The following is a 22,337-nucleotide window of genomic DNA, read 5'->3' as shown; positions in this document are numbered from 1 at the left end:
TAGTTTGTAGTGGGTCTGACACAGTGAGGAAACAACTAGTTTGTAGTGGGTCTGACACAGTGAGAAATAACTAGTTTGTAGTGGGTCTGACACAGTGAGGAAATAACTAGTCCAATTACCTTGTGTGGCCACTGGAGGGAGTGCTCCATTTAGAAATTCCCCACTTCACTCTGAGTGAGTGGAATATAAATATAGAGTTTGACAGGGAGGTGACCCAGCATGCTGTTCTTTGGACTTAATGTAGTTCTACTGGATATAGTTCCTCCACTTCAAAAGTGTTTGGTCATTGAGTATTCCAAACTTTTGGAACACCTTCCACCTTCCTAATATTCAGTTGCACCCCCTTTCCCCTCAGAACAGCCTCAATTCGTCGGGGCATAGACTCTGCAAGGTGTCGAAAGCGTTCCACAGGGATGCTGGCCCATGTTGACTCCAATGCACAGTTGTCAAGTTGGCTGGATGACCTTTGGTGGTGAACCATTCTTGATACACACGGGAAACTGTTGAGCGTGAACAACCCAGCAGCATTGCCTGGCACCTACTATCATACCCCCCCCGTTCAAAGGCACATAAATATTTTGTCTTGCACATTCACCCTCTGAATGGCACACAATCCATGTCTCAAGGCTTAAAAATCCTTCTTTAACCCGTCTCTTCGCCTTCATCTACACTGATTTGAAATGGATTTAACAAGTCACGTCAATAAGGGATCATAGCTTTCACCTGGTCAGTGTCATGGAAAGAGCATGATTTTGTATACTCGGTGTAGATTCAGTCAATGACCCATAGATTCTTGGACCTGTAACGAGAAGAATAGTTGATTTTAATACGGCTGTTCATGTACCGTTTTCTGTCATGATTTAAATCCAATGTGAGCGATATTTGCCTGTTATTACCTTGAAGTCAACAACAGACAGTTGTAGTAGTTGGGGATACAGTAGTGTTTTCTACAAAGACAATGTTTTACATTTTGTTAGTGTACAAACCTGAAGTGTATGAATGTGTTGTAGGGAAGGGATCCAATGGAACGATGCTGTCTGCTCAGTTACTTTGTTGCACTCTTATTCTCTCATTGCTTGTCTCGGTGTCTCTCTCTCTCTCATTGCTTCTCTCTCTCTCTCTGTCTATCACTTTGTCCTGTACTCTTTCTCTCTCCCCGGAGTTTGTGCCTTTCTTCTGTTCTCTCGTTTCTTTGGGATGCTGAGTCCAACACAGCTGTATTTTTGTACATAAATCCTGCACTTTAAATACAATACAGTTGGTAACTAAACTAATCTTGTGGGCATCTTTTTTTCTTCCACATCACAATTCACTGCAAAGAGTGGGGCTCCTTGCCTTAGTACTGCTTTAGGCCTGCACACTCCTCAAACATTGGGCTGCTTCTTCTTTCATTGTTACATCTTCCTCTGCATAATGCTGTTTCTCTCTACTGCCTCACAGTGACGCTTTAAGGTATGGCCACTTCTATTTCTTTCACTCCCTCTTCAAACCTTTGGCAATAAAAAAAACCTTCCTATCTTACCTGTATTATGTGTGTCTGTGACAAAAGTCTGAGCTCTTGAAAATCTTCCTTTTGCAAGCTTGCATTTTATTCTACAATACCAACTAGTTTTATTCTACAGTACCAACTAGTTTTATTCTACAGTACCAACTAGTTTTATTCTACAGTACCAATTAGTTTTATTCTTTAAGTGTCTGATAGTATTACTCCTAGTATTACCGAGTCGTACTTACACTGTAATGGTTTACTTTGTCCTTGCAGGAGATGAAACCTACCAAGACATTTTCCAGGATTTTTCCCAGATGGCTTCAAACGATCCGGAGAAACTGAACCGCTACCAGCAGTATGACTCGCAGCAGAGGCCATGAGGGAGGGAGACGACCTGGAAGTCTGTGGAAGCCGTCTGGGCTTTTTCCTGGTCAGTGCTGTACTCAGCACGAGTATTGGAGGGTCTGTTTCACCTGAACCTCAATGGTGAAGTGGTATATCACTTTAATTGGTTTGAATGGGTCTAAAATTGTACATTTCAAAGTTAAAAATGTATACATTTCATTGAGGCTGGATGGCTCAGGATTGTGAACCTAAACAAGGTTTTATGAGACTCTGGACTGGTGCCTAGTTGGTAAAACAGTTCACATTTGAACCTGAATGGTACAGTATTATGCTTTATATATAATGTGACAGTTTGGTTCAAAACATAACCATAAACAAAAATCAAGTTGAGTCGTAATTGTTGTTTCTGAATTCATATAAACCAAATAGACCACTCATCGTGTCTTTTGAGGTTTAGTAGGCTTTTTGCATGTAGATACTTTTTAAAAATATATATAACAAATAAAAATATTTTTTTTTATTTGTGCTATCAATTTGCTTATATCGTCCCAATTCAATGTGGTGTTTTTGTTGATAAATAAGCAGCACCTTTTTGTGATTTTAGCTATAGTGTGTTTTCACAGCATTTATCTGTCGTATGTTAAAAATGAAAGTTAATGTTAATGGCTGGCCACCCACTTTCCTCGTCAACACTGTTTTGTACGGTGAAATTTTGGTGTGAAGTGCTCATGTTGCTGAGATGTAGGTTTGTCACTCTTCCGTTACTGTTAAACCCCTTAATGTGGCTCATGCATAAATGTTGATTGTGGGTATTTTGCTGTTTTACATTTTTTTGATGAGGCAATACTTTTGTTTTGTGATTTTTAAGATCTGAAGGAGGGTAAATCCGTTTATTTGTGTGTGTGAGGAAGACGAGCCTTACGTTTTAAAGTATAATTTCATATTCAATCTTGTTTTAGATCGGAAACAATGACTGTTAAAAAGAGAAAAGATGACATGTTAGGCTCTTTCTGCACATGCCTGTTTGAATTTAGGTCCCCATATTGTAGTATCCACTTTTTCTGACGTCTCACTATTTTAAACAGTATTATAGCATCCTGTTCATTGGATGGCTAAAAACGACTTCTATAAAATATACCTTGTTTATTAGTGTATTAGAAACACTAACGAGCATGTACCACCTTCCTGGATACGTACTACTGTGGCATTGCATTTACAATATGAGGAGCTCTCTTAAGCCCTGGTTATACTTGGTGCTAATGCTCTCAAGCCCTGTTTATACCTGGTTCTATCATTTGCCTTTTGTCCTGATCTTGTCCACATTCTGATTGTGCCCACATTTTTAAATGGGTGTAGATGATTAAAGCAACTGATTGTGATCAGATCCTCCTTACCACTTCTGGAGGAGGTCTTTGTAAACCGATCTGGATTGGCAAACCATTTAAATCCACCCTCATCATTGACATGGGCCACCATGGACCGAAGGCATCAATATTGGTCTATAACGTAAAATAAAAATTATATCACATGTAAATGAAATGTGTAAATAGGGATTTTTCCTTTCTTGACTTTTATTGGACTCTAACTTGTAAACTCTGCCCACTGAGCTTTCATCCAACCAATGAATTTGTCCCAACTACTTCTGTAGGTGGTCAGGAAGATCTGATCAGTGTTTTTTACATTTTTTGTTAGCACCAGTTATAAGCTGGGCTATTCTTAAATACAACATGTGATACAGATCTTGTACAGCTTTTGAATATGCATAAGTTAAATCTAAAGTAGTGGTACTTGAATCATTAAATAAGCGCTTGTAAATGCTGATAATATAAAAAAGACAATTACAAGATGAAATTGTCTCCCTATACCACTCAGATATGCATATTATCGATATAATTAAGGACTATATTACATTTACTGCAAATCATGGACTGAATTTCTTGCTGAATGTTGAACTGTTTTGTTGTATTGATTTTATAAAGCAATTTTCCTTTCTGATTGTCTGTTTTATTACATTAATTAAAGGGATACTTCACTATTTTGCCAATGATACCATTTTTGTCTGCATCCAGTATGAAGGAAGTTAGAATTGACTCCCGAAACTACCTCTAACTAGCGCAACAACTGTTAGTCTATTGTATCTACTAGTATGCTAGCAGTTACCATAGACATCGTCATTGCGCTAACCCTAGTTAGCGACTTTAAACTGCACACAGAGTTCATCTGACTCTGGGAAAGTAGACAAAGGGCTTCACTCCCAAAATCTTGAAGTATCCCTTTAAGGGCTTTACTCTTATACACAAAAATTGGCGTCCTCATTTTATCCCTGACGCATAGATGTTATCTGATCCTTCTGAGAAATGTTGTCCACTCTTCCATGCAGAGTGCTTACCTCATGAAGGATTGCTGTTTCTACTTCATAGAAGGCTGCCAAATATACTGAACAAAAATGTAAACACAACATGCAACAATTTTTGAAGATTTGACTTGAGTTACAGTTCATAGAATGAAATCGGTCAATTGAAATTCATTAGGTCCTAATCTACGGATTTGACATGACTGGTGGAGGGGCATAGGCCGGCCCACCCAATCAATCAGAATCATTTTTTCCCCACAAAAGGGCTTCATGACAGACTGAAATGCACCCCTCCTCAGACAAAGAAGCCGGATGTGGAGGTCCTGCCTAGGCTGGCGTGGTTACACGGTCTGCGGTTGTGAGGCGGGGGCTTGTGGTAGAGAAATGAACATTCAATTGTCTGGCAACAGCTCCGTTGGACACTTTACATGTTGTGTTTATGTTCAGTATACAAACAATGCATGGGTGTCTGAGCCTCTCCAGCCATCCTTTCGCTGTGCTCACAGCTGTGATGTCACAGAGAAGCTATTCTTCGTTTTCCTATGGATAACCTTGTTGCTCCAACACAAGCCGCGTTTGTACCTGGGGCTAACATGCATCCGTTGTCCACATTCAGATTGTGCCCACATTTTCGGGAAGGGAAAAGAGATGCCTAATTAGTTGCATAACCGAATGCATTTAACCTGTTGTGGAAATTCTACAAAGGGATACAGTCAAACTTAGATGCATAAAATACCAGTCCGAAGTGAGCTTTTCTGGTCTGGTTAGTTCTCGAATATACTGCAGACAAGTTATATTTGCATGATTTAACTTATCGTTCATTCATGTCACCGACCAATACTGGTTCGTTCATAGCTATTGTTCATTAATGTCACCGACCAATACTGGTTCATTCATAGCTTATTGTTCATTCATGTGACTGACCAACACTGGTTCATTCATAGCTTATTGTTCATTCATGTGACTGACCAACACTGGTTCATTCAAAACTTATTGTTCATTCATGTGACTGACCAACACTGGTTCATTCATAGCTTATTGTTCATTCATGTGACTGACCAACACTGGTTCATTCATAGCTTATTGTTCATTCATGTGACTGACCAACACTGGTTCATTCATAGCTTATCATTCATTCATGTGACTGACCAATACTGGTTCATTCATGTGACTGACCAATACTGGTTCATTCATAGCTTATTGTTCATTCATGTGACTGACCAACACTGGTTCGTTTATAGCTTATTGTTCATTCATGTGACTGACCAACACTGGTTCATTCATAGCTTATTGTTCATTCATGTGACTGACCAACACTGGTTCATTCATAGCTTATCATTCATTCATGTGACTGACCAATACTGGTTCATTCATGTGACTGACCAATACTGGTTCATCCATGTGACTGACCAACACGGGTTCATTCATAGCTTATTGTTCATTCATGTGACTGACCAACACTGGTTCATTCATGTGACCGACCAATACTGGTTCATTCATAGCTTATTGTTCATTCATGTGACTGACCAACACTGGTTCATTCATAGCTTATTGTTCATTCATGTGACTGACCAACACTGGTTCATTCATAGCTTATTGTTCATTCATGTGACTGACCAACACTGGTTCATTCATAGCTTATTGTTCATTCATGTGACTGACCAACACTGGTTCCTTCATGTGACTGACCAACACTGGTTCCTTCATGTGACTGACCAACACGGGTTCATTCATAGCTTATTGTTCATTCATGTGACTGACCAACACGGGTTTATTCATAGCTTATTGTTCATTCATGTGACTGACCAACACTGGTTCATTCAAAACTTATTGTTCATTCATGTGACTGACCAACACTGGTTCATTCATAGCTTATTGTTCATTCATGTGACTGACCAACACTGGTTCATTCATAGCTTATTGTTCATTCATGTGACTGACCAACACTGGTTCATTCATAGCTTATCATTCATTCATGTGACTGACCAATACTGGTTCATTCATGTGACTGACCAATACTGGTTCATTCATAGCTTATTGTTCATTCATGTGACTGACCAACACTGGTTCATTCATAGCTTATCGTTCCTTCATGTGACTGACCAACACGGGTTCATTCATAGCTTATTGTTCATTCATGTGACTGACCAACACTGGTTCATTCATAGCTTATTGTTCATTCATGTGACTGACCAACACTGGTTCATTCATAGCTTATTGTTCATTCATGTGACTGACCAACACTGGTTCATTCATAGCTTATCATTCATTCATGTGACTGACCAATACTGGTTCATTCATGTGACCGACCAATACTGGTTCATTCATAGCTTATCATTCATTCATGTGACTGACCAATACTGGTTCATCCATGTGACTGACCAACACGGGTTCATTCATAGCTTATCATTCATTCATGTGACTGACCAACACTGGTTCATTCATAGCTTATTGTTCATTCATGTGACTGACCAACACTGGTTCATTCATAGCTTATCATTCCTTCATGTGACTGACCAACACTGGTTCATTCATAGCTTATCGTTCCTTCATGTGACTGACCAATACTGGTTCATTCATAGCTTATCGTTCATTCATGTGATTGACCAACACTGGTTCATTCATGTGACTGACCAACACTGGTTCATTCATGTGACTGACCAACACTGGTTCATTCATGTGACTGACCAACACTGGTTCATTCATGTGACTGACCAACACTGGTTCATTCATGTGACTGACCAACACGGGTTCGTTCATGTGACTGACCAACACTGGTTCATTCATGTGACTGACCAACACTGGTTCATTCATGTGACTGACCAACACTGGTTCATTCATAGCTTATTGTTCATTCATGTGACTGACCAACACTGGTTCATTCATAGCTTATTGTTCATTCATGTGACTGACCAACACTGGTTCATTCATGTGACTGACCAACACTGGTTCATTCATGTGACTGACCAACACTGGTTCATTCATGTGACTGACCAACACTAGTTGGTGGTTGAAGATATCCCTCTAGTGGTGTGGGGGCTGTGCTTTGGCAAAGTGGGTGGGGTTATATCCTTCCTGTTTGGCCCTGTCCGGGGTGACCTCGGATGGGGCCACAGTGTCTCCTGACCCCTCCTGTCTCAGCCTCCAGTATTTATGCTGCAGTAGTTTATGTGTCGGGGGCTGGGGTCAGTTTGTTATATCTGGAGTACTTCTCCTGTCCTATTCGGTGTCCTGTGTGAATCTAAGTGTCGTTCTCTAATTCTCTCCTTCTCTCTTTCTTTCTCTCTCTCGGAGGACCTGAGCCCTAGGACCTGAGCTCCAGGACTACCTGACATGATGACTCCTTGCTGTCCCCAGTCCACCTGGCCATGCTGCTGTTCCAGTTTCAACTGACCTGAGCCCTAGGACCATGCCCCAGGACTACCTGACATGATGACTCCTTGCTGTCCCCAGTCCACCTGGCCATGCTGCTGCTCAGTTTCAACTTCCACCTGACTGTGCTGCTGCTCCAGTTCAACTGTTCTGCCTTATTATTATTCGACCATGCTGGTCATTTATGAACATTTGAACATCTTGGCCATGTTCTGTTATAATCTCCACCCGGCACAGCCAGAAGAGGACTGGCCACCCCACATAGCCTGGTTCCTCTCTAGGTTTCTTCCTAGGTTTTGGCCTTTCTAGGGAGTTTTTCCTAGCCACCGTGCTTCTACACCTGCATTGCTTGCTGTTTGGGGTTTTAGGCTGGGTTTCTGTACAGCACTTTGAGATATCAGCTGATGTACGAAGGGCTATATAAATAAATTTGATTTGATTTGATTTGATTTGGTTCCTTCATGTGACTGACCAACACTGGTTCCTTCATGTGACTGACCAACACTGGTTCATTCATGTGACTGACCAACACTGGTTCATTCATGTGACTGACCAACACTGGTTCGGTCATAGCTTATTGTTCATTCATGTGACTGACCAACACTGGTTCATTCATAGCTTATTGTTCATTCATGTGACTCACCAACACTGGTTCATTCATAGCTTATTGTTCATTCATGTGACTGACCAACACTGGTTCGTTCATGTGACTGACCAACACTGGTTCATTCATGTGACTGACCAACACTGGTTCATTCATGTGACTGACCAACACTGGTTCATTCATAGCTTATTGTTCATTCATGTGACTGACCAACACTGGTTCATTCATGTGACTGACCAACACTGGTTCATTCATGTGACTGACCAACACTGGTTCATTCATGTGACTGACCAACACTGGTTCCTTCATGTGACTGACCAACACTGGTTCCTTCATGTGACTGACCAACACTGGTTCCTTCATGTGACTGACCAACACTGGTTCATTCATGTGACTGACCAACACTGGTTCATTCATGTGACTGACCAACACTGGTTCGGTCATAGCTTATTGTTCATTCATGTGACTGACCAACACTGGTTCATTCATAGCTTATTGTTCATTCATGTGACTCACCAACACTGGTTCATTCATAGCTTATTGTTCATTCATGTGACTGACCAACACTGGTTCATTCATAGCTTATTGTTCATTCATGTGACTGACCAACACTGGTTCATTCATAGCTTATTGTTCATTCATGTGACTGACCAACACTGGTTCATTCATAGCTTATTGTTCATTCATGTGACTGACCAACACTGGTTCATTCATAGCTTATCATTCCTTCATGTGACTGACCAACACTGGTTCATTCATAGCTTATTGTTCATTCATGTCACCGACCAATACTGGTTCATTCATAGCTTATTGTTCATTCATTTCACCGACCAATACTGGTTCATTCATAGCTTATTGTTCATTCATGTCACCGACCAATACTGGTTCATTCATAGCTTATTGTTCATTCATGTCACCGACCAATACTGGTTCATTCATAGCTTATTGTTCATTCATGTCACCGACCAATACTGGTTCATTCATAGCTTATTGTTCATTCATGTGACTGACCAACACGGGTTCATTCATAGCTTATTGTTCATTCATGTGACTGACCAACACTGGTTCGTTCATAGCTTATTGTTCATTCATGTGACTGACCAACACTGGTTCATTCATAGCTTATTGTTCATTCATGTGACTGACCAACACTGGTTCATTCATAGCTTATTGTTCATTCATGTGACTGACCAACACTGGTTCGTTCATAGCTTATTGTTCATTCATGTGACTGACCAACACTGGTTCGTTCATAGCTTATTGTTCATTCATGTGACTGACCAACACTGGTTCATTCATAGCTTATTGTTCATTCATGTGACTGACCAACACTGGTTCGTTCATAGCTTATTGTTCATTCATGTGACTGACCAACACTGGTTCGTTCATAGCTTATTGTTCATTCATGTGACTGACCAACACTGGTTCATTCATAGCTTATTGTTCATTCATGTGACTGACCAACACTGGTTCATTCATAGCTTATTGTTCATTCATGTGACTGACCAACACTGGTTCATTCATAGCTTATTGTTCATTCATGTGACTGACCAACACTGGTTCGTTCATGTGATTGACCAACACTGGTTCATTCATAGCTTATTGTTCATTCATGTGACTGACCAACACTGGTTCCTTCATGTGACTGACCAACACTGGTTCGGTCATGTGACTGACCAACACTGGTTCCTTCATGTGACTGACCAACACTGGTTCGGTCCTGTGACTGACCAACACGGGTTCATTCATAGCTTATTGTTCATTCATGTGACTGACCAACACTGGTTCATTCATAGCTTATTGTTCATTCATGTGACTGACCAACACTGGTTCATTCATAGCTTATTGTTCATTCATGTGACTGACCAACACTTGTTCATTCATAGCTTATTGTTCATTCATGTGACTGACCAACACTGGTTCATTCATAGCTTATTGTTCATTCATGTGACTGACCAACACTGGTTCATTCATAGCTTATTGTTCATTCATGTGACTGACCAACACTGGTTCCTTCATGTGACTGACCAACACTGGTTCGGTCCTGTGACTGACCAACACGGGTTCATTCATAGCTTATTGTTCATTCATGTGACTGACCAACACTGGTTCATTCATAGCTTATTGTTCATTCATGTGACTGACCAACACTGGTTCATTCATAGCTTATTGTTCATTCATGTGACTGACCAACACTGGTTCATTCATAGCTTATTGTTCATTCATGTGACTGACCAACACTGGTTCATTCATAGCTTATTGTTCATTCATGTGACTGACCAACACTGGTTCATTCATAGCTTATTGTTCATTCATGTGACTGACCAACACTGGTTCATTCATAGCTTATTGTTCATTCATGTGACTGACCAACACTGGTTCATTCATAGCTTATTGTTCATTCATGTGACTGACCAACACTGGTTCATTCATAGCTTATTGTTCATTCATGTGACTGACCAACACTGGTTCATTCATAGCTTATTGTTCATTCATGTGACTGACCAACACTGGTTCATTCATGTGACTGACCAACACTGGTTCATTCATGTGACTGACCAACACTGGTTCATTCATGTGACTGACCAACACTGGTTCATTCATGTGACTGACCAACACTGGTTCATTCATAGCTTATCGTTCATTCATGTGACTGACCAACACTGGTTCATTCATGTGACTGACCAACACTGGTTCATTCATGTGACTGACCAACACTGGTTCATTCATAGCTTATCGTTCATTCATGTGACTGACCAACACTGGTTCATTCATGTGACTGACCAACACTGGTTCATTCATAGCTTATCGTTCATTCATGTGACTGACCAACACTGGTTCATTCATGTGACTGACCAACACTGGTTCATTCATGTGACTGACCAACACTGGTTCATTCATAGCTTATCGTTCATTCATGTGACTGACCAACACTGGTTCATTCATAGCTTATCGTTCATTCATGTGACTGACCAACACTGGTTCATTCATGTGACTGACCAACACTGGTTCATTCATAGCTTATCGTTCATTCATGTGACTGACCAACACTGGTTCATTCATGTGACTGACCAACACTGGTTCATTCATGTGACTGACCAACACTGGTTCATTCATAGCTTATCGTTCATTCATGTGACTGACCAACACTGGTTCATTCATGTGACTGACCAACACTGGTTCATTCATGTGACTGACCAACACTGGTTCATTCATAGCTTATCGTTCATTCATGTGACTGACCAACACTGGTTCATTCATGTGACTGACCAACACTGGTTCATTCATAGCTTATCGGTCATTCATGTGACTGACCAACACTGGTTCATTCATGTGACTGACCAACACTGGTTCATTCATGTGACTGACCAACACTGGTTCATTCATAGCTTATCGTTCATTCATGTGACTGACCAACACTGGTTCATTCATGTGACTGACCAACACTGGTTCATTCATGTGACTGACCAACACGGGTTCATTAATAGCTTATCGTTCATTCATGTGACTGACCAACACTGGTTCATTCATGTGACTGACCAACACTGGTTCATTCATGTGACTGACCAACACGGGTTCATTCATAGCTTATTGTTCATTCATGTGACTGACCAACACTGGTTCATTCATAGCTTATTGTTCATTCATGTGACTGACCAACACTGGTTCATTCATAGCTTATCGTTCCTTCATGTGACTGACCAACACTGGTTCATTCATGTGACTGACCAACACTGGTTCATTCATGTGACTGACCAACACTGGTTCATTCATGTGACTGACCAACACTGGTTCATTCATGTGACTGACCAACACTGGTTCATTCATAGCTTATCGTTCATTCATGTGACTGACCAACACTGGTTCATTCATGTGACTGACCAACACTGGTTCATTCATGTGACTGACCAACACGGGTTCATTAATAGCTTATTGTTCATTCATGTGACTGACCAACACTGGTTCGTTCATGTGACTGACCAACACTGGTTCATTCATGTGACTGACCAACACTGGTTCATTCATGTGACTGACCAACACTGGTTCATTCATGTGACTGACCAACACTGGTTCATTCATGTGACTGACCAACACTGGTTCATTCATGTGACTGACCAACACTGGTTCATTCATGTGACTGACCAACACTGGTTCATTTATGTGACTGACCAACACTGGTTCATTCATGTGACTGACCAACACTGGTTCGGTCATGTGACTGACCAACACTGGTTTGTTCATAGCTTATTGTTCGTTCATGTGACTGACCAACACTGGTTCATTCATGTGACTGACCAACACTGGTTCATTCATGTGACTGACCAACACGGGTTCATTAATAGCTTATTGTTCATTCATGTGACTGACCAACACTGGTTCCTTCATGTGACTGACCAACACTGGTTCCTTCATGTGACTGACCAACACTGGTTCGTTCATGTGACTGACCAACACTGGTTCGGTCATAGCTTATTGTTCATTCATGTGACTGACCAACACTGGTTCATTCATAGCTTATTGTTCATTCATGTGACTGACCAACACTGGTTCATTCATAGCTTATTGTTCATTCATGTGACTGACCAACACTGGTTCATTCATAGCTTATTGTTCATTCATGTGACTGACCAACACTGGTTCATTCATAGCTTATTGTTCATTCATGTGACTGACCAACACTGGTTCATTCATAGCTTATTGTTCATTCATGTGACTGACCAACACTGGTTCATTCATAGCTTATTGTTCATTCATGTGACTGACCAACACTGGTTCATTCATAGCTTATCGTTCCTTCATGTGACTGACCAATACTGGTTCATTCATAGCTTATCGTTCATTCATGTGATTGACCAACACTGGTTCATTCATGTGACTGACCAACACTGGTTCATTCATGTGACTGACCAACACTGGTTCATTCATGTGACTGACCAACACTGGTTCATTCATGTGACTGACCAACACTGGTTCATTCATAGCTTATCGTTCATTCATGTGACTGACCAACACTGGTTCGGTCATGTGACTGACCAACACTGGTTCATTCATGTGACTGACCAACACTGGTTCATTCATGTGACTGACCAACACGGGTTCATTAATAGCTTATTGTTCATTCATGTGACTGACCAACACTGGTTCATTCATGTGACTGACCAACACTGGTTCATTCATGTGACTGACCAATACTGGTTCATTAATAGCTTATTGTTCATTCATGTGACTGACCAACACTGGTTCGTTCATGTGACTGACCAACACTGGTTCATTCATAGCTTATTGTTCATTCATGTGACTGACCAACACTGGTTCATTCATGTGACTGACCAACACTGGTTCATTCATGTGACTGACCAACACTGGTTCATTCATGTGACTGACCAACACTGGTTCATTCATGTGACTGACCAACACTGGTTTGTTCATAGCTTATTGTTCGTTCATGTGACTGACCAACACTGGTTCATTCATGTGACTGACCAACACTGGTTCATTCATGTGACTGACCAACACGGGTTCATTAATAGCTTATTGTTCATTCATGTGACTGACCAACACTGGTTCCTTCATGTGACTGACCAACACTGGTTCCTTCATGTGACTGACCAACACTGGTTCGTTCATGTGACTGACCAACACTGGTTCGGTCATAGCTTATTGTTCATTCATGTGACTGACCAACACTGGTTCATTCATAGCTTATTGTTCATTCATGTGACTGACCAACACTGGTTCATTCATAGCTTATTGTTCATTCATGTGACTGACCAACACTGGTTCATTCATAGCTTATTGTTCATTCATGTGACTGACCAACACTGGTTCATTCATAGCTTATTGTTCATTCATGTGACTGACCAACACTAGTTCATTCATAGCTTATTGTTCATTCATGTGACTGACCAACACTGGTTCATTCATAGCTTATTGTTCATTCATGTGACTGACCAACACTGGTTCATTCATAGCTTATCGTTCCTTCATGTGACTGACCAATACTGGTTCATTCATAGCTTATCGTTCATTCATGTGATTGACCAACACTGGTTCATTCATGTGACTGACCAACACTGGTTCATTCATGTGACTGACCAACACTGGTTCATTCATGTGACTGACCAACACTGGTTCATTCATGTGACTGACCAACACTGGTTCATTCATAGCTTATCGTTCATTCATGTGACTGACCAACACTGGTTCGGTCATGTGACTGACCAACACTGGTTCATTCATGTGACTGACCAACACTGGTTCATTCATGTGACTGACCAACACGGGTTCATTAATAGCTTATTGTTCATTCATGTGACTGACCAACACTGGTTCATTCATGTGACTGACCAACACTGGTTCATTCATGTGACTGACCAATACTGGTTCATTCATGTGACTGACCAACACGGGTTCATTAATAGCTTATTGTTCATTCATGTGACTGACCAACACTGGTTCGTTCATGTGACTGACCAACACTGGTTCATTCATAGCTTATTGTTCATTCATGTGACTGACCAACACTGGTTCCTTCATGTGACTGACCAACACTGGTTCATTCATGTGACTGACCAACACTGGTTCATTCATGTGACTGACCAACACTGGTTCATTCATGTGACTGACCAACACTGGTTCATTCATGTGACTGACCAACACTGGTTCATTCATGTGACTGACCAACACTGGTTCCTTCATGTGACTGACCAACACTGGTTCCTTCATGTGACTGACCAACACTGGTTCGTTCATAGCTTATTGTTCATTCATGTGACTGACCAACACTGGTTCATTCATAGCTTATTGTTCATTCATGTGACTGACCAACACTGGTTCATTCATAGCTTATTGTTCATTCATGTGACTGACCAACACTGGTTCATTCATAGCTTATTGTTCATTCATGTGACTGATCAACACTGGTTCATTCATAGCTTATCATTCATTCATGTGACTGACCAATACTGGTTCATTCATAGCTTATTGTTCATTCATGTGACTGACCAACACTGGTTCATTCATAGCTTATTGTTCATTCATGTGACTGACCAACACTGGTTCATTCATAGCTTATTGTTCATTCATGTGACTGACCAACACTGGTTCATTCATAGCTTATTGTTCATTCATGTGACTGACCAACACTGGTTCATTCATAGCTTATAGTTCATTCATGTGACTGACCAACACTGGTTCATTCATAGCTTATCATTCATTCATGTGACTGACCAACACTGGTTCATTCATAGCTTATCGTTCCTTCATGTGACTGACCAATACTGGTTCATTCATAGCTTATCGTTCATTCATGTGACTGACCAACACTGGTTCCTTCATGTGACTGACCAACACGGGTTCATTCATAGCTTATTGTTCATTCATGACTGACCAACACTGGTTCATTCATAGCTTATCGTTCCTTCATGTGACTGACCAACACGGGTTCATTCATAGCTTATTGTTCATTCATGTGACTGACCAACACTGGTTCATTCATAGCTTATCGTTCCTTCATGTGACTGACCAATACTGGTTCATTCATAGCTTATCGTTCATTCATGTGATTCACCAACACTGGTTCATTCATGTGACTGACCAACACTGGTTCATTCATGTGACTGACCAACACGGGTTCATTCATAGCTTATTGTTCATTCATGTCACCGACCAATACTGGTTCATTCATAGCTTATTGTTCATTCATGTGACTGACCAACACGGGTTCATTCAAAACTTATTGTTCATTCATGTGACTGACCAACACTGGTTCATTCATAGCTTATTGTTCATTCATGTGACTGACCAACACTGGTTCATTCATAGCTTATTGTTCATTCATGTGACTGACCAACACTGGTTCATTCATAGCTTATTGTTCATTCATGTGACTGACCAACACTGGTTCATTCATAGCTTATTGTTCATTCATGTGACTGACCAACACTGGTTCATTCATGGCTTATCATTCATTCATGTGACTGACCAATACTGGTTCATTCATGTGACTGACCAATACTGGTTCATTCATAGCTTATTGTTCATTCATGTGACTGACCAACACTGGTTCATTCATAGCTTATTGTTCATTCATGTGACTGACCAACACTGGTTCATTCATAGCTTATTGTTCATTCATGTGACTGACCAACACTGGTTCATTCATAGCTTATTGTTCATTCATGTGACTGATCAACACTGGTTCATTCATAGCTTATCATTCATTCATGTGACTGACCAATACTGGTTCATTCATGTGACTGACCAATACTGGTTCATTCATAGCTTATTGTTCATTCATGTGACTGACCAACACTGGTTCATTCATGTGACTGACCAACAGCTTATTGTTCATTCATGTGACTGACCAACACTGGTTCATTCATAGCTTATTGTTCATTCATGTGACTGACCAACACTGGTTCATTCATAGCTTATCATTCATTCATGTGACTGACCAATACTGGTTCATTCATGTGACCGACCAATACTGGTTCATTCATAGCTTATCATTCATTCATGTGACTGACCAATACTGGTTCATTCATGTGACTGACCAATACTGGTTCGTTCATAGCTTATCATTCATTCATGTGACTGACCAACACTGGTTCATTCATGTGACTGACCAACACTGGTTCATTCATGTGACTGACCAACACTGGTTCGGTCATGTGACTGACCAACACTGGTTTGTTCATAGCTTATTGTTCGTTCATGTGACTGACCAACACTGGTTCATTCATGTGACTGACCAACACTGGTTCATTCATGTGACTGACCAACACAGGTTCATTAATAGCTTATTGTTCATTCATGTGACTGACCAACACTGGTTCGTTCATGTGACTGACCAACACTGGTTCATTCATAGCTTATTGTTCATTCATGTGACTGACCAACACTGGTTCATTCATGTGACTGACCAACACTGGTTCATTCATGTGACTGACCAACACGGGTTCATTCATGTGACTGACCAACACTGGTTCATTCATGTGACTGACCAACACTGGTTCATTCATGTGACTGACCAACACTGGTTCATTCATGTGACTGACCAACACGGGTTCATTAATAGCTTATTGTTCATTCATGTGACTGACCAACACGGGTTCATTCATGTGACTGACCAACACTGGTTCATTCATGTGACTGACCAACACTGGTTCATTCATGTGACTGACCAACACGGGTTCATTAATAGCTTATTGTTCATTCATGTGACTGACCAACACTGGTTCATTCATGTGACTGACCAACACTGGTTCATTCATGTGACTGACCAACACTGGTTCATTCATGTGACTGACCAACACTGGTTCCTTCATGTGACTGACCAACACTGGTTCCTTCATGTGACTGACTAACACTGGTTCGTTCATGTGACTGACCAACACTGGTTCATTCATAGCTTATTGTTCATTCATGTGACTGACCAACACTGGTTCATTCATAGCTTATTGTTCATTCATGTGACTGACCAACACTGGTTCATTCATAGCTTATTGTTCATTCATGTGACTGACCAACACTGGTTCATTCATAGCTTATTGTTCATTCATGTGACTGACCAACACTGGTTCATTCATAGCTTATAGTTCATTCATGTGACTGACCAACACTGGTTCATTCATAGCTTATCATTCATTCATGTGACTGACCAACACTGGTTCATTCATAGCTTATCGTTCCTTCATGTGACTGACCAATACTGGTTCATTCATAGCTTATCGTTCATTCATGTGACTGACCAACACTGGTTCCTTCATGTGACTGACCAACACGGGTTCATTCATAGCTTATTGTTCATTCATGACTGACCAACACTGGTTCATTCATAGCTTATCGTTCCTTCATGTGACTGACCAACACGGGTTCATTCATAGCTTATTGTTCATTCATGTGACTGACCAACACTGGTTCATTCATAGCTTATCGTTCCTTCATGTGACTGACCAATACTGGTTCATTCATAGCTTATCGTTCATTCATGTGATTCACCAACACTGGTTCATTCATGTGACTGACCAACACTGGTTCATTCATGTGACTGACCAACATGGGTTCATTCATAGCTTATTGTTCATTCATGTCACCGACCAATACTGGTTCGTTCATAGCTTATTGTTCATTCATGTCACTGACCAATACTGGTTCGTTCATAGCTTATTGTTCATTCATGTGACTGACCAACACTGGTTCATTCATAGCTTATTGTTCATTAATGTCACCGACCAATACTGGTTCATTCATAGCTTATTGTTCATTCATGTGACTGACCAACACGGGTTCATTCAAAACTTATTGTTCATTCATGTGACTGACCAACACTGGTTCATTCATAGCTTATTGTTCATTCATGTGACTGACCAACACTGGTTCATTCATAGCTTATTGTTCATTCATGTGACTGACCAACACTGGTTCATTCATAGCTTATTGTTCATTCATGTGACTGACCAACACTGGTTCATTCATAGCTTATTGTTCATTCATGTGACTGACCAACACTGGTTCATTCATAGCTTATCATTCATTCATGTGACTGACCAATACTGGTTCATTCATGTGACTGACCAATACTGGTTCGTTCATAGCTTATTGTTCATTCATGTGACTGACCAACACTGGTTCATTCATAGCTTATTGTTCATTCATGTGACTGACCAACACTGGTTCATTCATAGCTTATTGTTCATTCATGTGACTGACCAACACTGGTTCATTCATAGCTTATTGTTCATTCATGTGACTGACCAACACTGGTTCATTCATAGCTTATCATTCATTCATGTGACTGACCAATACTGGTTCATTCATGTGACTGACCAATACTGGTTCATTCATAGCTTATTGTTCATTCATGTGACTGACCAACACTGGTTCATTCATGTGACCGACCAATACTGGTTCATTCATAGCTTATCATTCATTCATGTGACTGACCAATACTGGTTCATTCATGTGACTGACCAATACTGGTTCATTCATGTGACTGACCAATACTGGTTCATTCATGTGACTGACCAATACTGGTTCATCCATGTGACTGATCAATACTGGTTCATTCATAGCTTATTGTTCATTCATGTGACTGACCAACACTGGTTCATTCATAGCTTATCATTCCTTCATGTGACTGACCAACACTGGTTCATTCATAGCTTATTGTTCATTCATGTGACTGACCAACACTGGTTCATTCATAGCTTATTGTTCATTCATGTGACTGACCAACACTGGTTCCTTCATGTGACTGACCAACACTGGTTCCTTCATGTGACTGACCAACACGGGTTCATTCATAGCTTATTGTTCATTCATGTGACTGACCAACACTGGTTCATTCATAGCTTATCGTTCCTTCATGTGACTGACCAACACGGGTTCATTCATAGCTTATTGTTCATTCATGTCACTGACCAACACTGGTTCATTCATAGCTTATTGTTCATTCATGTGACTGACCAACACGGGTTCATTCATAGCTTATTGTTCATTCATGTGACTGACCAACACTGGTTCATTCATAGCTTATCATTCATTCATGTGACTGACCAATACTGGTTCATTCATGTGACTGACCAATACTGGTTCATTCATAGCTTATTGTTCATTCATGTGACTGACCAACACTGGTTCATTCATGTGACCGACCAATACTGGTTCATTCATAGCTTATCATTCATTCATGTGACTGACCAATACTGGTTCATTCATGTGACTGACCAATACTGGTTCATCCATGTGACTGATCAATACTGGTTCATTCATAGCTTATTGTTCATTCATGTGACTGACCAACACTGGTTCATTCATAGCTTATTGTTCATTCATGTGACTGACCAACACTGGTTCATTCATAGCTTATCATTCCTTCATGTGACTGACCAACACTGGTTCATTCATAGCTTATCGTTCCTTCATGTGACTGACCAACACGGGTTCATTCATAGCTTATTGTTCATTCATGTGACTGACCAACACTGGTTCATTCATAGCTTATTGTTCATTCATGTGACTGACCAACACTGGTTCATTCATAGCTTATTGTTCATTCATGTGACTGACCAACACTGGTTCATTCATAGCTTATCGTTCATTCATGTGATTGACCAACACTGGTTCATTCATGTGACTGACCAACACTGGTTCATTCATGTGACTGACCAACACTGGTTCATTCATGTGACTGACCAACACTGGTTCATTCATGTGACTGACCAACACTGGTTCATTCATAGCTTATCGTTCATTCATGTGACTGACCAACACTGGTTCGGTCATGTGACTGACCAACACTGGTTTGTTCATAGCTTATTGTTCGTTCATGTGACTGACCAACACTGGTTCATTCATGTGACTGACCAACACTGGTTCATTCATAGCTTATTGTTCATTCATGTGACTGACCAACACTGGTTCATTCATGTGACTGACCAACACTGGTTCATTCATAGCTTATTGTTCATTCATGTGACTGACCAACACTGGTTCATTCATGTGACTGACCAACACTGGTTCATTCATGTGACTGACCAACACTGGTTCATTCATGTGACTGACCAACACTGGTTCATTCATGTGACTGACCAACACTGGTTCATTCATGTGACTGACCAACACTGGTTCATTCATGTGACTGACCAACACTGGTTCATTCATAGCTTATCGTTCATTCATGTGACTGACCAACACTGGTTTGTTCATAGCTTATTGTTCGTTCATGTGACTGACCAACACTGGTTCATTCATGTGACTGACCAACACTGGGTTCATTAATAGCTTATTGTTCATTCATGTGACTGACCAACACTGGTTCGTTCATGTGACTGACCAACACTGGTTCATTCATAGCTTATTGTTCATTCATGTGACTGACCAACACTGGTTCATTCATGTGACTGACCAACACTGGTTCATTCATGTGACTGACCAACACTGGTTCATTCATGTGACTGACCAACACTGGTTCCTTCATGTGACTGACCAACACTGGTTCCTTCATGTGACTGACCAACACTGGTTCGGTCATAGCTTATTGTTCATTCATGTGACTGACCAACACTGGTTCATTCATAGCTTATTGTTCATTCATGTGACTCACCAACACTGGTTCATTCATAGCTTATTGTTCATTCATGTGACTGACCAACACTGGTTCATTCATAGCTTATTGTTCATTCATGTGACTGACCAACACTGGTTCATTCATAGCTTATTGTTCATTCGTGTGACTGACCAACACTGGTTCATTCATAGCTTATTGTTCATTCATGTGACTGACCAACACTGGTTCATTCATAGCTTATTGTTCATTCGTGTGACTGACCAACACTGGTTCATTCATAGCTTATTGTTCATTCATTTCACCGACCAATACTGGTTCATTCATAGCTTATTGTTCATTCATGTCACCGACCAATACTGGTTCATTCATAGCTTATTGTTCATTCATTTCACCGACCAATACTGGTTCATTCATAGCTTATTGTTCATTCATTTCACCGACCAATACTGGTTCATTCATAGCTTATTGTTCATTCATGTGACTGACCAACACTGGTTCGTTCATAGCTTATTGTTCATTCATGTGACTGACCAACACTGGTTCGTTCATAGCTTATTGTTCATTCATGTGACTGACCAACACTGGTTCATTCATAGCTTATTGTTCATTCATGTGACTGACCAACACTGGTTCGTTCATAGCTTATTGTTCATTCATGTGACTGACCAACACTGGTTCATTCATAGCTTATTGTTCATTCATGTGACTGACCAACACTGGTTCGGTCATGTGACTGACCAACACTGGTTCCTTCATGTGACTGACCAACACTGGTTCGGTCCTGTGACTGACCAACACGGGTTCATTCATAGCTTATTGTTCATTCATGTGACTGACCAACACTGGTTCATTCATAGCTTATTGTTCATTCATGTGACTGACCAACACTGGTTCATTCATAGCTTATTGTTCATTCATGTGACTGACCAACACTGGTTCATTCATAGCTTATTGTTCATTCATGTGACTGACCAACACTGGTTCATTCATAGCTTATTGTTCATTCATGTGACTGACCAACACTGGTTCATTCATAGCTTATTGTTCATTCATGTGACTGACCAACACTGGTTCATTCATAGCTTATTGTTCATTCATGTGA

The 22,337-nt window shown here is 40.6% G+C and overlaps 1 protein-coding gene across 8 annotated transcripts in view; it reads left to right on the top strand.

Annotated features, from left to right (window-relative positions):
- Positions 1 to 3,826, top strand: part of LOC112251982 (arf-GAP with coiled-coil, ANK repeat and PH domain-containing protein 2) — an 80,070-nt gene extending 76,244 nt beyond the window's left edge. For all 8 annotated transcript variants that reach the window (XM_042322928.1, XM_042322929.1, XM_042322927.1 and 5 more), the window contains one exon: positions 1,763 to 3,826. In XM_042322928.1, coding sequence (XP_042178862.1) covers positions 1,763 to 1,869 — 107 coding nt within the window. In that variant the 3' untranslated portion in view covers positions 1,870 to 3,826. The remainder of the gene's footprint in view (positions 1 to 1,762) is intronic.
- Positions 3,827 to 22,337: the final 18,511 nt, after the last annotated feature.

This window comes from Oncorhynchus tshawytscha, linkage group LG06 (assembly GCF_018296145.1).
Source record: "Oncorhynchus tshawytscha isolate Ot180627B linkage group LG06, Otsh_v2.0, whole genome shotgun sequence".
Classification (NCBI taxonomy): domain Eukaryota; kingdom Metazoa; phylum Chordata; class Actinopteri; order Salmoniformes; family Salmonidae; genus Oncorhynchus; species Oncorhynchus tshawytscha.
The sequence above is the reverse complement of the archived record's forward strand: the minus strand, read 5'-3'. Positions and strand labels throughout refer to the sequence as shown.